Source organism: Schistocerca gregaria, chromosome 9 (assembly GCF_023897955.1).
Source record: "Schistocerca gregaria isolate iqSchGreg1 chromosome 9, iqSchGreg1.2, whole genome shotgun sequence".
NCBI lineage: Eukaryota > Metazoa > Arthropoda > Insecta > Orthoptera > Acrididae > Schistocerca > Schistocerca gregaria.
Window position 1 is genome coordinate 160,929,321 of NC_064928.1, and position 14,656 is coordinate 160,943,976.

Here is a 14,656-nt window from a genome sequence, read left to right on the forward strand (position 1 = left end):
GCCACACAGTCCATGACTGCAGCGTCCAGACCGCTCGGCTAATCCCGCCCGGCACCAAAAGAACGCGGAGGGAGCACCATGAGCAAGGAATTGATGGGGAACTGGAATTCCAAAACAGCACATCAGTGATGCAAATGCATGTAACAGGAAAACGTGGTGCCAAAGCCATAAAACTTCGAGTAATGGAAGAAACCCATGTAGTCGGGCAGGTCTTGTTTCGCGCTAACCGTGGTAAGGCACCCAAGACCACGCAGCGGTCTCGTGCGGTTCCCCCGGTCGGAAGTTAAGAGTCCTCCCTTGGGCATGGGTGTGAGTGTTGTCCTTAGCGGAAGTTACGAGGGTGGTCTGAAAAGTTCTCGGAATCACCGCAAGAGGTCAGCGCTATCGCAACGAGTTTTTCACGTGATGTTCATTGGACTGTTGACTGTAAATACGTGCCACGTAAGTGCTCTTGGAAGAGCGCTGTGGAGGTGACGTGGTTCTTGTTTTTCCCGGGTAGTGATTTGTGATGATGGAAAAAAATGGGCATTCGATCGGTGATTAAGTACTTCGTAAAGAAAGGTATGAAAACAAAGGACATTCATACCGATCTCCAGGGTACAGGGGGGGGGGGGGGGGGACTCTAATGCTTCATATTCAACTGTTGCCAAGTGCACAAATGAATTTAAATTTGTACGAGAGGGCTTTGATGATGATCCGCGCAGTGGTCGGTCAAGATATGTCACTACTCCAGAAACATTGCAAAAGTGCACAAAATGGTTACGGAGGATTGCCAATTGAAAAGTGGTGAAACTGCTCATGCTTGCCAGATGTCGTCTGAAAGGAGATGTTGTGAGTAGGCTGTTTAGGTTTTTTATGTTGGTAACGTCACCTAGCGCTCTCTATGAAAATCACTGGCTGTGCTGTGTGCAGTCTGTGGCTGGTTTGCATTGTTGGAATATTCGCTATTGTAGTGTTGGGCAGTTGGATGTGAACAGCGCGTAGCGTCACGCAGTTGGAGGTGAGCCGCCAGCAGTGGTGGATGTGGGGAGAGAAATGGCAGAATTTTGAGGGCATTATCTGGACGTGTGTCCATCAAAGATAGTAAATTTGTAAGACTGCTTGTCATGAAGTTATATATATAAATTATGACTTTTGAACACTATTAAGGTAAATACATTGTTTGTTCTCTATGGTTCAAATGGCTCTGAGCACTATGGGACTCAACTGCTGTGGTCATCAGTCCCCTAGAACTTAGAACTACTTAAACCTAACTAACCTAACGACATCACACACATCCATGCCCGAGGCAGGATTCGAACCTGCGACTGTATCAGTCCCACGGTTCCGGACTGCGCGCCTAGAACCGCGAGACCACCGCGGCCGGCTGTTAGTTCTCTATCAAAAATCTTTCATGTGCTAACTATGCCTTTCAGTAGTTTGTGCCTTCAGTAGTTAGAATCTTTTATTTAGCTGGCAGTATGGCGCTCGTTGTATTGCAGTAGTTCGAGTAATGAAGTTTTTCGTGAGGTAAGTGATTTATGAAAGGTATAGGTTATTGTTAATCAGAGCCATTCTTTTGTAGGGATTTTTGAAAGATTGCATTGCGCTAAAAATATTGTGTGTCAGTTTAGTAATGATCAGAATAAATAAAGAGAGAAATGTCTGAGTACGTTTAGTTTTGCTCAGCTGTTTGAAAATCAATTGATGTAAGAGGTTTATCAGCACAGTAATTCATAAATTTTTCTAAGGGGACGTTTCAATATCACATTTAACTGAAGAATTAGAAATGAAAAAATTATCTGCAAGGTGGGTGTTGCGACTCTTGACACGCTCCCGCACTCATGTGCCGTCGCCATGGCAAAATTACACGAACTAAGATATGAATTGTTGCTACACGCGTCATAGTCACATGATATGACTCCGTGAGACTTCCATCTCTTCCCCAAATTGAAAATTTTTCTTGGTGGACGAAGATTCACTTCAAACTAAGAATTGATAGCCGGAGTTGACAATTATTTTGCAGGCTTGGAGGAAACTCGTTTTCGAGATGGGATCAAGGCACTGGAACATCGTTGGACCAAGTGCATTAATCTGCAAGGAGACTACATTGAGAAATAAAAAAAAGCTCCGAGAACTTTTCAAACTGACCTCGTAGTTTAAGTTAGATTAAGTAATGTGTAAGACTAGGAACCGATGACCTCAGCAGTTTGGTCCCATAGCAACTTACCACAAATATCCAATTTTTCCTAGCCATTTCGGACTTCTGTCCGAGGTTACGTTTCGACAGAGGAGTTCTGTGATGATTTGGGCAGCACTGTAGTGTTCCATCTGACCCATGTTTGTTCCCCAAAGTCGCATAAGTTACTGCCAAGCATTATGTGACGGTTTTTGTTGCCAGGTCCATCCCGTGGTACAATGTTTGTTCCCTAATGCTGACGCTGTGCTCTACGACGACACACAGGTAGCATCGTGCAGGACTGGTTTTGTGAGCACAAAAGTGAGCTTTCGCATCTCCCCTTGCCGCTGCAGTCACCAGATCTCAGTATTATTGAGCCTTGTGGTCTACTTAGAAGACAAAGGTGCGCCATTGCAATGCACCACCGTCATCGTTATCTGAGCTTGCCACTATTTTTCAGGAAAATGGTATAAGGTCCCCTTGAAAACTGTAGAAGGCCTGTATTTACCCATTCCGAGACGAGTGGAGTCTATTTTGAACGCCAACTTGTTTCCTTTACAATATTGGGCATGGTAATACGTTGTGTTTGTTGTGTTTGTGGTCCTACTTTTTTGTTCAACTCCCGTTAATAGCCCCACTCTTAACTATTTTGTGAGATTGCGGTGAAATACCGGGTCGGGGTAGCAGCGCCGTCTCAGGCGTCTTGTCACTGTTTCATAAATTAAATAACTTCTAGATTTCATACACCTTTAAATATGTTTTGTATGCTGTGGAAAAGTCATCGAAGGATCTCTCTAACTTAGGAAGAAAAGTGTACCTATAGCAACAATAGCAGTCAGTTGTTGTTGTTGTTGTCTTCAGTCCTGAGACTGGTTTGATGCAGCTTTCCATGCTACTCTATCCTGTGCAAGCTTCTTCATCTTCCAGTACCTACTGCAACCTACATCCTTCTGAATCTGCTTGGTGTATTCATCTCTTGGACTCCCTATACTATTTGTACCTCTACGCTGCCCTCCAATGCTAAACTGGCGATCCCTTGATGCCTCAGAACCTGTCGTACCAACCAATCCCTTCTTCTAGTCAAGTTGTGCCACAAACTTCTCTTCTCCCCTATCCTATTCAACACCTCCTCATTAGTTATGTGATCTACCCATCTAATCTTCAGCATTCTCCTGTAGCACCACATTTCGAAAGCTTCTATTTCTTCTCGTCCAAACTATTTATCGTCCATGTTTCACTTCCATACATGGCTACACTCTATACAAATACTTTCAGTAACGACTTCCTGACACTTAAATCGATGTTAACAATTTTCTCTTCTTCAGAAACGCTTTCCTTCCCATTGCCAGTCTACATTTTATATCCTCTCTACTTCGACCATAATCTGTTATTTTGCTCCCCAAATAGCAAAACTCCTTTACTGCTTTAAGTGTTTCATTTCCTAATCTAATTGCCTCAGCATCACCCGATTTAATTCGACTACATTCCATTATCCTCGTTTTGATTTCGTTGATGTTCATCTTATATCCTCCTTTCAAGACACTCCATTCAGTTCAACTGCTCTTCCAAGTCATTTGCTGTCGCTGACAGTATTATAATGTCATCGGCGAACCTCAAAGTTTTTATTTCTTCTCCCTGGATTTTAATACCTACTCCGAATTTTTCTTTTGTTTCCTTTACTCCTTGCTCAATATACAGATTGAATATCATCGTAGAGAGGCTACAACCTTGTCTCACTCCCTTCGCAACCACTGCTTCCCTTTCATGCCCCACAACTCTTATAACTGCAATTTGGTTTTATATACAAATTGTAAATAGCCTTTCGCTCCCTGTATTTTACCGCTGCCGCCTGCAGAATTTGAAAGAAAGTATTCCAGTCAACATTGTCAAAAGCTTTCTCTAAGTCTACAAATGCTAGAAACGTAGGTTTGCCTTTCCTTAACCTAGCTTCTAAGATAAGTCGTAGGGTCAGCATTGCCAGTATTAAGTGAAAAAATTATGAAATTTCACATGTAAAAAAATGTGTTTTGTCAAGTTTTTGAGCTTCGTAAAAGTATAGACAGTAGAAATTAAAATGTCCTGTGGTGCCTCTCCTGCTCCAAATCGGCCCATTTGACATCCTACCCCCTTAAACCTAACTAACCTAAGGACATCACACGCACACATGACCGAGGCAGGATTCGAACCTGCGACCGTAGCAATGGCGCGGTTCCGAACTGAAGCGCCTAGAACTACTCGGTCACCGCGGCCGGCCAGGGACCGAGGACCTCAGCAGTTTGGTCCCATACGACCTTACCACAAATTTCCAAATTTTGCTCTGAAATGATAATCACTTATACAGCGAAGCATGCAGTACTCGCCATGCCAGCTTAACGCTTGCTACGTGCAACTTTCATTGTTCTTCTGTTTTAAGGGCCAGTAGTGTATGCGTGTAAAATTTGTTTACCTTTCCCAGGCCGGAGTGTGGAGGAGATGCATCGCAGTCGGCCACCCCTCGGCGTGTAAGCGGACTCCGTAATAGCTTCAGACATGGCGGCGGAGTCGTGGAGTGTCGGGAATAGTACATACTGCAACCCCGACTCTCTGCCTTCACTACGTGAATACTATGGAGGTCAGTATGTGTGTGTGTGTGTGTGTGTGTGTGTGTGTGTGTGTGTGTGTGTGTGTGTGTGTGTGCGTCTTCCAATGAGAAGGAGATGGATGAGTCGCCACCGACATCTTCAACTTGAGTGTGGTGTCACCGCCAGACACCACACTTTTGCTAGGTGGTAGCCTTTAAATCGGCCGCGGTCCGGTAGTATACGTCGGACCCTCGTGTCGCCACTATCAGTGATTGCCGACCTAGCGCCGCCACACGGCAGGTCTATTCTAGAGAGTCTCCCTAGCACTCGCCCCAGTTGTACAGCCGACTTTGCTAGCGGTGGTTCACTGACTAAATACAAAAATGTTTCAAATGGCTCTGAGCACTATGGGACTTAACATCTATGGTCAGCAGTCCCCTAGTACTTAGAACTACTTAAACCTAACTAACCTAAGGACATCATACAACACCCAGTCATCACGAGGCAGAGAAAATCCCTGACCCTGACTACATACGCTCTCATTTGCAGAGACGACAGTTTAGCATAGCCTTTAGCTACGTCATTTGTTACGACCTACCAATGTGCCATATTCAGTTACTATATGTCTTCGGAATAGATAATATTGTGAATCATGTACCTTCAAGAGCGACGTTCATCATTAATGGATTAAAGTTAAGTATGAAACTAATTATGCCCGCTTTCTGAATTCTCTTTAATTGTCATGTTCCACACTCACGTCAATATAGTTCTTCCCTCCTCACGCAAGCCTGCGTGAGCTAAAACGAGTGCATTTCGGCCTCCTCTAGCAACACGGTGTTGGCTCTTCTGCCAACACTACATTTAGAGTGTTTCATAAAAGACTGCGAGGGTACCTAACGGGTACTGCTAGTGTAGTTGCTCTTTCTAAACAGCAGTCTATACGAGAAAAAGTGTTGCGTCTTTCTCTTTCTTTTTTAACGTGTGGTTACTCGCACTTTGGATACTGGGGCTATGAACTAGTCTGTTTAAATAGAATAGCTCTATGTAGTCGTAATGTCATGCCGCGCATGTCTGCTTTCATTACCTGCAGCTATTTGCTGCAAATAATAACCTAAGTCTGTGATCCTGCAGTAAAATAGTCTATACATTGGCTAGAAATGCTAGTTAATAAAATACAGAGATACGACATAAAAGTAAAATGAATAACTGTATAACAAGGGTTCTGTTCTAACGACTGTAATTGATGCAGATGACAGACAATTATGTTGAATAATGTTTATTCAGGAAAGACTTCTCAAATAATTGGGAAGTGGTCCTACGATATTCAGTTAAAGTGCAGACAGAAAATACCCTTATCGAATGCAGAAAAGCTTTGTTGAGACCGTTACGAGAACGGTAGCAAAATCCCCAGACCAAATATTCATCAAAGACTCGTGAAAACTCAGTCCATTTCGTGATCGCAGCACACTATATATTCACCAGCTCAAAACTGTTAAGAACTCAGTTCAGCGATTCATAGATTAACACACGCGATACAACGAACAGTAACTCATACTGTCTCTATTCTCAGACCCGTAAATCAAGCGGAAATAATTAAGAGTCCTATTCTGTAGCACATTCGGACTTTTCGATGTACGAAGTGCCTTCGGAAGTTAAACTATGGTAGCGGCCCTTCAGCGCCCAGCATCTATCAGCCACGCGATCGAGTAAAACTCGGCAAGCCTGCATTCTGCAAAACTCGACATAAAGTGTCCAGAATCGCTGCCTTGAGTCCTTCACTCGAGAAGTCCCGATCTCCACTCCGGTAGCGTTCCGCCTCTGTCCAGCTCTCATTGACTGAAGGTAATCGTTCTCAAGCTCTGTAGACATGATTTGACTCGCTTGGCCACTTCCCGGACCAAAATGTTACAATAATTGTTAAATAAAGAAATGTTATAAGCATTCTGTCGCATTCAGACCATTAACAATATACTTGTATAGGCATGCGTATTCAAATACAGAGATATCTAAACAGGCAGAAAAGGCGATGCGATAGGCTTGGTTCAAATGACTCTGAGCACTATGCGACTTAATTTCTGAGGTGTAGGCAGGTGTAAGATTTTCTTTGGCTCTTCAGTGTATGTAAATAATAGCTCGTTCATAAATAAATAATCCAGCATTCTTACGCAAGTTTTCTCACGTTAAATAACAGCGAATTCTCGTTAAATGTACAGTATGTGATCAAAAGTATCCGGACACATGGCTGACAATGACTTAAAAGTTCGTGGCGTCCTCCATCGGCAATGATGGAATTCAATATGGTGTTGGCTCACCCTTAGCCTTGGTGACAGCTTCCACTCTAGCAGGCATACGTTCAATGAGGTGCGGGAATGTTTCTTGGCGAATGGCAGCCCATTCTTTACGGAGTGCTGTACTGAGGAGAGGTATCGATGTCGGTCGGTGAGGCCTGGAAGGAAGTAGACGTTCCAAAACATCCCAGATGTGTTCTATAGGATTCAGGTCGGGAATCTGTGCAGACCAGTCTATTACAGGGATGTTATTGTCGTGTAACCACTCCGCCACAGGCCGTGCATTATGAACAGGTGCTCGGTCTTTAAAACATCATTGTAGACCTATGCTGTGATAGTGCCACGCAAAGCAACAAGGAGTGCAAGCCCCCTCCATGAAAAACACGACCACACTATAACACTATCACCTCAGAATTTTACTATTGGCACAACACACGCTGGCAGTTGATGTACACTGGGAATTCTCCAGACCCACTCCTTGCCATTGGATCGCCACATTGTGTACCGTGATTTGTCACTCCACACAACGTTTTTCCACTGTTCGATCGTCAAATGTTTACGCTCCCTGCACCAAGCGAAGCGTCGTTTGGCATTTACCGGCGTGATGTTTGATTTATGATCAGCCGCTCAAGCATGAAATCCAAGTTTTCTCACCTTCTGCCTAACTGTTATAGTTCTTGCAATTTGGAATTCCTGCATGATGGCCTGGATAGATATCTGCCTATTATACATTACGACCCTCTTCAACTGTCGGCGGTCTCTATCAGTCCACAGACGAGGTGGGCCTGTACACTTTTGTGCTGTACGTGTCCCTTCACATTTCCACTTCACCATCACATCGGGAATAGTAGGCTTAGGGATGTTTAGGAGTGTGAAAATCTTCCTTACAGACGTATGACACAAGTGACACCGAATCACCTGACCACGTTCGAAGTCCGTGAGTAGCGCGGAGCGCCCCATTCTGCTCCCTCATTATGTACACTCCTGGAAATTGAAATAAGAACACCGTGAATTCATTGTCCCAGGAAGGGGAAACTTTATTGACACATTCCTGGGGTCAGATACATCACATGATCACACTGACAGAACCACAGGCACATAGACACAGGCAACAGAGCATGCACAATGTCGGCACTAGTACAGTGTATATCCACCTTTCGCAGCAATGCAGGCTGCTATTCTCCCATGGAGACGATCGTAGAGATGCTGGATGTAGTCCTGTGGAACGACTTGCCATGCCATTTCCACCTGGCGCCTCAGTTGGACCAGCGTTCGTGCTGGACGCGCAGACCGCGTGAGACGACGCTTCATCCAGTCCCAAACATGCTCAATGGGGGACAGATCCGGAGATCTTGCTGGCCAGGGTAGTTGACTTACACCTTCTAGAGCACGTTGGGTGGCACGGGATACATGCGGACGTGCATTGTCCTGTTGGAACAGCAAGTTCCCTTGCCGGTCTAGGAATGGTAGAACGATGGGTTCGATGACGGTTTGGATGTACCGTGCACTATTCAGTGTCCCCTCGACGATCACCAGAGGTGTATGGCCAGTGTAGGAGATCGCTCCCCACACCATGATGCCGGGTGTTGGCCCTGTGTGCCTCGGTCGTATGCAGTCCTGATTGTGGCGCTCACCTGCACGGCGCCAAACATGCATACGACCATCATTGGCACCAAGGCAGAAGCGACTCTCATGGCTGAAGACGACACGTCTCCATTCGTCCCTCCATTCACGCCTGTCGCGACACCACTGGAGGCGGGCTGCACGATGTTGGGGCGTGAGCGGAAGACGGCCTAACGGTGTGCGGGACCGTAGCCCAGCTTCATGGAGACGGTTGCGAATGGTCCTCGCCGATACCCCAGGAGCAACAGTGTCCCTAATTTGCTGGGAAGTGGCGGTGCGGTCCCGTACGGCACTGCGTAGGATCCTACGGTCTTGGCGTGCATCCGTGCGTCGCTGCGGTCCGGTCCCAGGTCGACGGGCACGTGCACCTTCCGCCGACCACTGGCGACAACATCGATGTACTGTGGAGACCTCACGCCCCACGTGTTGAGCAATTCGACGGTACGTCCACCCTGCCTCCCGCATGCCCACTATACGCCCTCGCTCAAAGTCCGTCAACTGCGCATACGGTTCACGTCCACGCTGTCGCGGCATGCTACCAGTGTTAAAGACTGCGATGGAGCTCCGTGTGCCACGGCAAACTGGCTGACACAGACGGCGGCGGTGCACAAATGCTGCGCAGCTAGCGCCATTCGACGGCCAACACCGCGGTTCCTGGTGTGTCCGCTGTGCCGTGCGTGTGATCATTGCTTGTACAGCCCTCTCGCAGTGTCCGGAGCAAGTATGGTGGGTCTGACACACCGGTGTCAATGTGTTCTTTTTTCCATTTCCAGGAGTGTATAATGACAACTGAGGTCGCTTACATGGAGTACCTAGCAGTAGATGGCAGCACACTGCATGTAACATGCAAAACGTATGTTTTTGGTGGGGTGTTTGATCACATAGTGTAATTTAAACAATTATTATAGCTGCTTGTGAGAATTGTCTTTTGGCATTCTTTTACAAAGGTGCTGTCCCGTGACACATGCGATGGATCACTTTTAAATTTCTTTCAGCACTTGCGATCAATATTGAAATAAAGTTACCGGCAAAGTAGTAAACTATTCGTGAAATAAAAACGCAGGTATCACAAAATGTGAGGTATTCGTGCTTCATTCACTTTTTGCGTAAATCTGGAGAATTCGGTGTTTGACAATCATTTGCATAATGAAAAAGATATGAAAGACGTCGTAAATCGATATATAACATAGCTACAATTGGTAGCTTTCAAGGATGGCAGCTATAGTGCAATGCTATCATCTGAGATATTTTGAAACCGGGTGAAGCATGCAGCTTTACTGTATGGTTAAATGATGATTGCATCCTCTTGGGTAAAATGTTGCGGAGGTAAAATAGTTCCCCATTCGGATCACGGGGGGGGGGGGGGGGGGGGACTACTCAGGAGGATGTCGTTATCAGGAGAAAGAGAACTGGCGTTCTACGGACCGGAGCGTGGAATGTCAGATCTCTTAATGGAGCAGGTAGGTTAGAAAATTTAAAAAGGGAAATGGATAGGTTAAAGTTAGATATAGTAGGAATTAGTGAAGTTCGCTGGCAGGAGGAACAAGACTTTTGGTCAGGCGAATACAGGGTTATAAATACAAAATCAAATAGGGGTAATGCAGGAGTCGATTTAATAACGAAAAAAAAATAGGTGTGCGGGTAATCTACTACAAACAGCATAGTGAACACACACGGTGAGATAAAAGAAATTATTCGGACGGTGAAGGGAGACGAAAATTTAATAGTCATGGGGGATTGGAATTCGGTTGTAGGGAAACGGAGAGAAGGAAACGTAGTAGGTGAATATCGATTGGGGCTAACTTAATCATAGCTAACACTTGGTTCAGGAATCAGAAAAGAAGGTTGTATATATGTAAGAAGCCTAGAGATACTGACAGGTTTCAGATAGATTATGTAATGGTAAGACAGAGATTTAGGAACCAGGTTTTAAATTGTAAGACATTTCCAGGGGCAGATGTGGACTCTGACCACAATATATCGGTTATGAACTGTAGATTAACACTGAAGAAACTGCAAAAAAAAGGTGGAAATTTAAGGAGATAGGACCTGGCTAAACTGACTAAACCAGAGGTTGTACAGAGTTTCAGGGAGAGCATAAGAGAACAATTGACAGGAATCAGGGAAAGAAATTCAGTAGAAGAAGAATGGGTAGCTTTGAGAGATGAAGTAGTGAAGGCAGCAGAGGATCAAGTAGGTAAAAAGACGAGGGCTAGTAGAAATCCTTGGGTAACAGAAGAAATATTGAATCTAATTGATGAAAGGAGAAAATATAAAAATTCAGTAAATGAAGCAGGCAAAAAGGAATACAAACGTCTCAAAAATGAGATCGACAGGAAGTGCAAAATGGCTAAGCAGGGATGGCTAGAGGACAAATGTAAAGATGTAGAGGCTTACCTCACTAGGGGTAAGATAGATGCTGCCTACAGGAAAATTAAAGAGACCTTTGAAGAAAAAAGAGCCACTTGTATGAATATCAAGAGCTCACATGGAAACCCAGTTCCACGCAAAGAAGGGAAAGCAGAAAGGTGGAAGGAATATATAATGGGTCAATACAAGGGTTATGCACTAGAGGACAATATTATGGAAATGGAAGAGGATGTAGATGAAGATGAAACGGGAGATATGACAGTGCGTGAAGAGTTTGACAGAGCACTGAAAGACCTGAGTCAAAACAAGGCCCCGGGAGTAGACAACATTCCATTAGAACTACTGACAGCCGTGGGAGAGCCAGTCCTGACAAAACTCTACCATCTGGTGATCAAGATGTATGAGACAGACGAAATACCCTCAGACTTCAAGAAGAATATAATAATTCCCATCCCAATGTAAGCAGGTGTTGACAGATGTGAAAATTACCGAACTATCAGTTTAATAAGTCACAGCTACAAAATACTAACGCGAATTATTTACAGACGAATGGAAAAACTGGTAAAAGCCGACCTCGGGGACGATCAGTTTGGATTCCGTACAAAATATTGGAACATGTGAGGCAATACTGGCCCTACGACTTATCGTAGAAGCTAGATTAAGAAAAGGCAAACCTATGTTTCTAGCATTTGTAGACTTAGAGAAAGCTTTTGACAATGTTGACTAGAATACTCTCTTTCAAATTCTTAAGGTGGCACGGGTAAAGAGGTTAGCACAGGGGAGGAATTCGTGGCGGGCCGCATCAAACCAGTCAGTAGACTGATGACCAAAAAAAAAAACGTCTCCTTGGCCACAATCTGTGACGTAGGTTCTCGCCTGTCTCACTCGCACACTACAGCGCTTAGGCCTCAATAGACAATAGACGCCTCGGAGTTTCCTCACGTCGTGGTGAGTCTGCGCCCTTTGTGGCACGCGGTGCTGGACGACAGCGTTCGTTTCACAATATTTAAATGAGAGCGCAATGCTCGTTAACTCACACGCCGCACCTCCCTTCCCCCGAAAAAGCTCAAAGCCACAGTCTGAGACCAGTAGAGTCATGGCAACAGGCATCTTGGTCTGTGAGGGGGCTGTTCTGTTTGATGTCCTCCCTCGCAATGCACCTGTCAATTCTGAAGTGAACTGTGGTGTTGTTTGTTGTTGTCTTCAGTCCTGAGACTGGTTTGATGCAGCTCTCCATGCTACTCTATCCTGTGCAAGCTGCTTCATCTCCCAGTACCTACTGCAACCTACATCCTTCTGAATCTGCTTAGTGTACTCATCTCTCGGTCTCCCTCTACGATTTTTACCCTCCACGCTGCCCTCCAATGCTAAATTTGTGATTCCTTGATGCCTCAAAACATGTCCTACCAACCGATCCCTTCTTCTAGTCAAGTTGTGCCACAAACTTCTCTTCTCCCCAATCCTATTCAATACCTCCTCATTAGCTACGTGATCTATCCACCTTATCTTCAGTATTCTTCTGTAGCACCACATTTCGAAAGCTTCTATTCTCTTCTTGTCCAAACTAGTTATCGTCCATGTTTCACTTCCATACATGGCTACACTCCAAACAAATACTTTCAGAAACGACTTCCTGATACATAAATCTATATTCGATGTTAACAAATTTCTCTTCTTCAGAAACGCTTTCCTTGCCATTGCCAGTCTACATTTTATATCCTCTCTACTTCGACCATCATCAGTTATTTTACTTCCTAAATAGCAAAACTCCTTTACTACTTTAAGTGTCTCATTTCCTAATCTAATTCCCTCAGCATCACCCGATTTAATTTGACTACATTCCATTATCCTCGTTTTGCTTTTGTTAATGTTCATCTTATATCCTCCTTTCAAGACACTGTCCATTCCCTTCAACTGCTCTTCCAAGTCCTTTGCCGTCTCTGACAGAATTACGATGTCATCGGCGAACCTCAAAGTTTTTACTTCGTCTCCATGAATTTTAATACCTACTCCAAATTTTTCTTTTGTTTCCTTTACTGCTTGCTCAATATACAGATTGAATATCATCGGGGAGAGGCTACAACCCTGTCTCACTCCTTTCCCAACCACGGCTTCCCTTTCATGCCCCTCGACTCTTATTACTGCCATCTGGTTTCTGTACAAATTATAAATAGCCTTTCGCTCCCTGTATTTTACCCCTGCCACCTTTAGAATTTGAAAAAGAGTATTCCAGTCAACATTGTCAAAAGCTTTCTCTAAGTCTACAAATGCTAGAAACGTAGGTTTGCCTTTTCTTAATCTTTCTTCTAAGATAAGTCGTAAGGTCAGTATTGCCTCACGTGTTCCAACATTTCGACGGAATCCAAACTGATCCTCCCCGAGGTCTGCATCTACCAGTTTTTCCATTCTTCTGTAAAGAATTCGCGTTAGTATCTTGCAGCCGTGGCTTATTAAACTGATAGTTCGGTAATTTTCACATCTGTCAGCACCTGCTTTCTTTGGGATTGGAATTATTATATTCTTCTTGAAGTCTGAGGGTATTTCGCCTGTCTCATACATCTTGCTCACCAGCTGGTAGAGTTTTGTCATGACTGGCTCTCCCAAGGCCGTCAGTAGTTCTAACGGAATGTTGTCTACTCCGGGGGCCTTGTTTCGACTCAGGTCTTTCAGTGCTCTGTCAAACTCTTCACGCAGTATCGTATCTCCCATTTCGTCTTCATCTACATCCTCTTCTATTTCCATAATATTGTCCTCAAGTACATCGCCCTTGTATAAGCCTTCTATATACTCCTTCCACCTTTCTGCCTTCCCTTCTTTGCTTAGAACTGGGCTGCCATCTGAGCTCTTGATATTCATACACGTGGTTCTCTTCTCTCCAAAGGTCTCTTTAATTTTCCTGTAGGCAGTATCTATCTTACCCCTAGTGAGATAAGCTTCTACATCCTTACATTTGTCCTCTAGCCATCCCTGTTTAGCCATTTTGCACTTCCTGTCGATCTCATTTTTGAGACGTTTGTATTCCTTTTTGCCTGCTTCATTTACTGCATTTTTATATTTTCTCCTTTCATCAATTAAATTCAATATTTCTTCTGTTACCCAAGGATTTCTAGCAGCCCTCGTCTTTGTACCTACTTTATCCTCTGCTGCCTTCACTACCACATCCCTCAGAGCTACCCATTCTTCTTCTACTGTATTTCTTTCCCCTATTCCTGTCAATTGGTCCCTTATGCTCTCTCTGAAACTCTGTACAACCTCTGGTTCTTTCAGTTTATCCAGGTCCCATCTCCTTAATTTCTCACATTTTTGCAGTTTCTTCAGTTTTAGTCTACAGGTCATAACCAATAGATTGTGGTCAGAGTCCACATCTGCCCCTGGAAATGTCTTACAACTTAAAACCTGGTTCCTAAATCTCTGTCTTACCATTATATAATCTATCTGATACCTCTTAGTATCTCCAGGGTTCTTCCACGTATACAACCTTCTTTCATGATTCTTAAACCAAGTGTTAGCTATGATTAAGTTGTGCTCTGTGCAAAATTCTACTAGGCGGCTTCCTCTTTCATTTCTTAGCCCCAATCCATATTCACCTACTATGTTTCCTTCTCTCCCTTTTCCTACACTCGAATTCCAGTCACCCATTACTATTAAATTTTCGT

At 44.3% G+C, this 14,656-nt stretch overlaps 1 protein-coding gene across 2 annotated transcripts in view; it reads left to right on the top strand.

Moving 5' to 3' along the window:
* Positions 1-14,656, top strand: part of LOC126291947 (organic solute transporter alpha-like protein) — a 150,363-nt gene that overhangs the window by 55,892 nt on the left and 79,815 nt on the right. For both annotated transcript variants that reach the window (XM_049985695.1, XM_049985696.1), the window contains exon 2: positions 4,614-4,769. In XM_049985695.1, coding sequence (XP_049841652.1) covers positions 4,688-4,769 — 82 coding nt within the window. In that variant the 5' untranslated portion in view covers positions 4,614-4,687. The remainder of the gene's footprint in view (positions 1-4,613; positions 4,770-14,656) is intronic.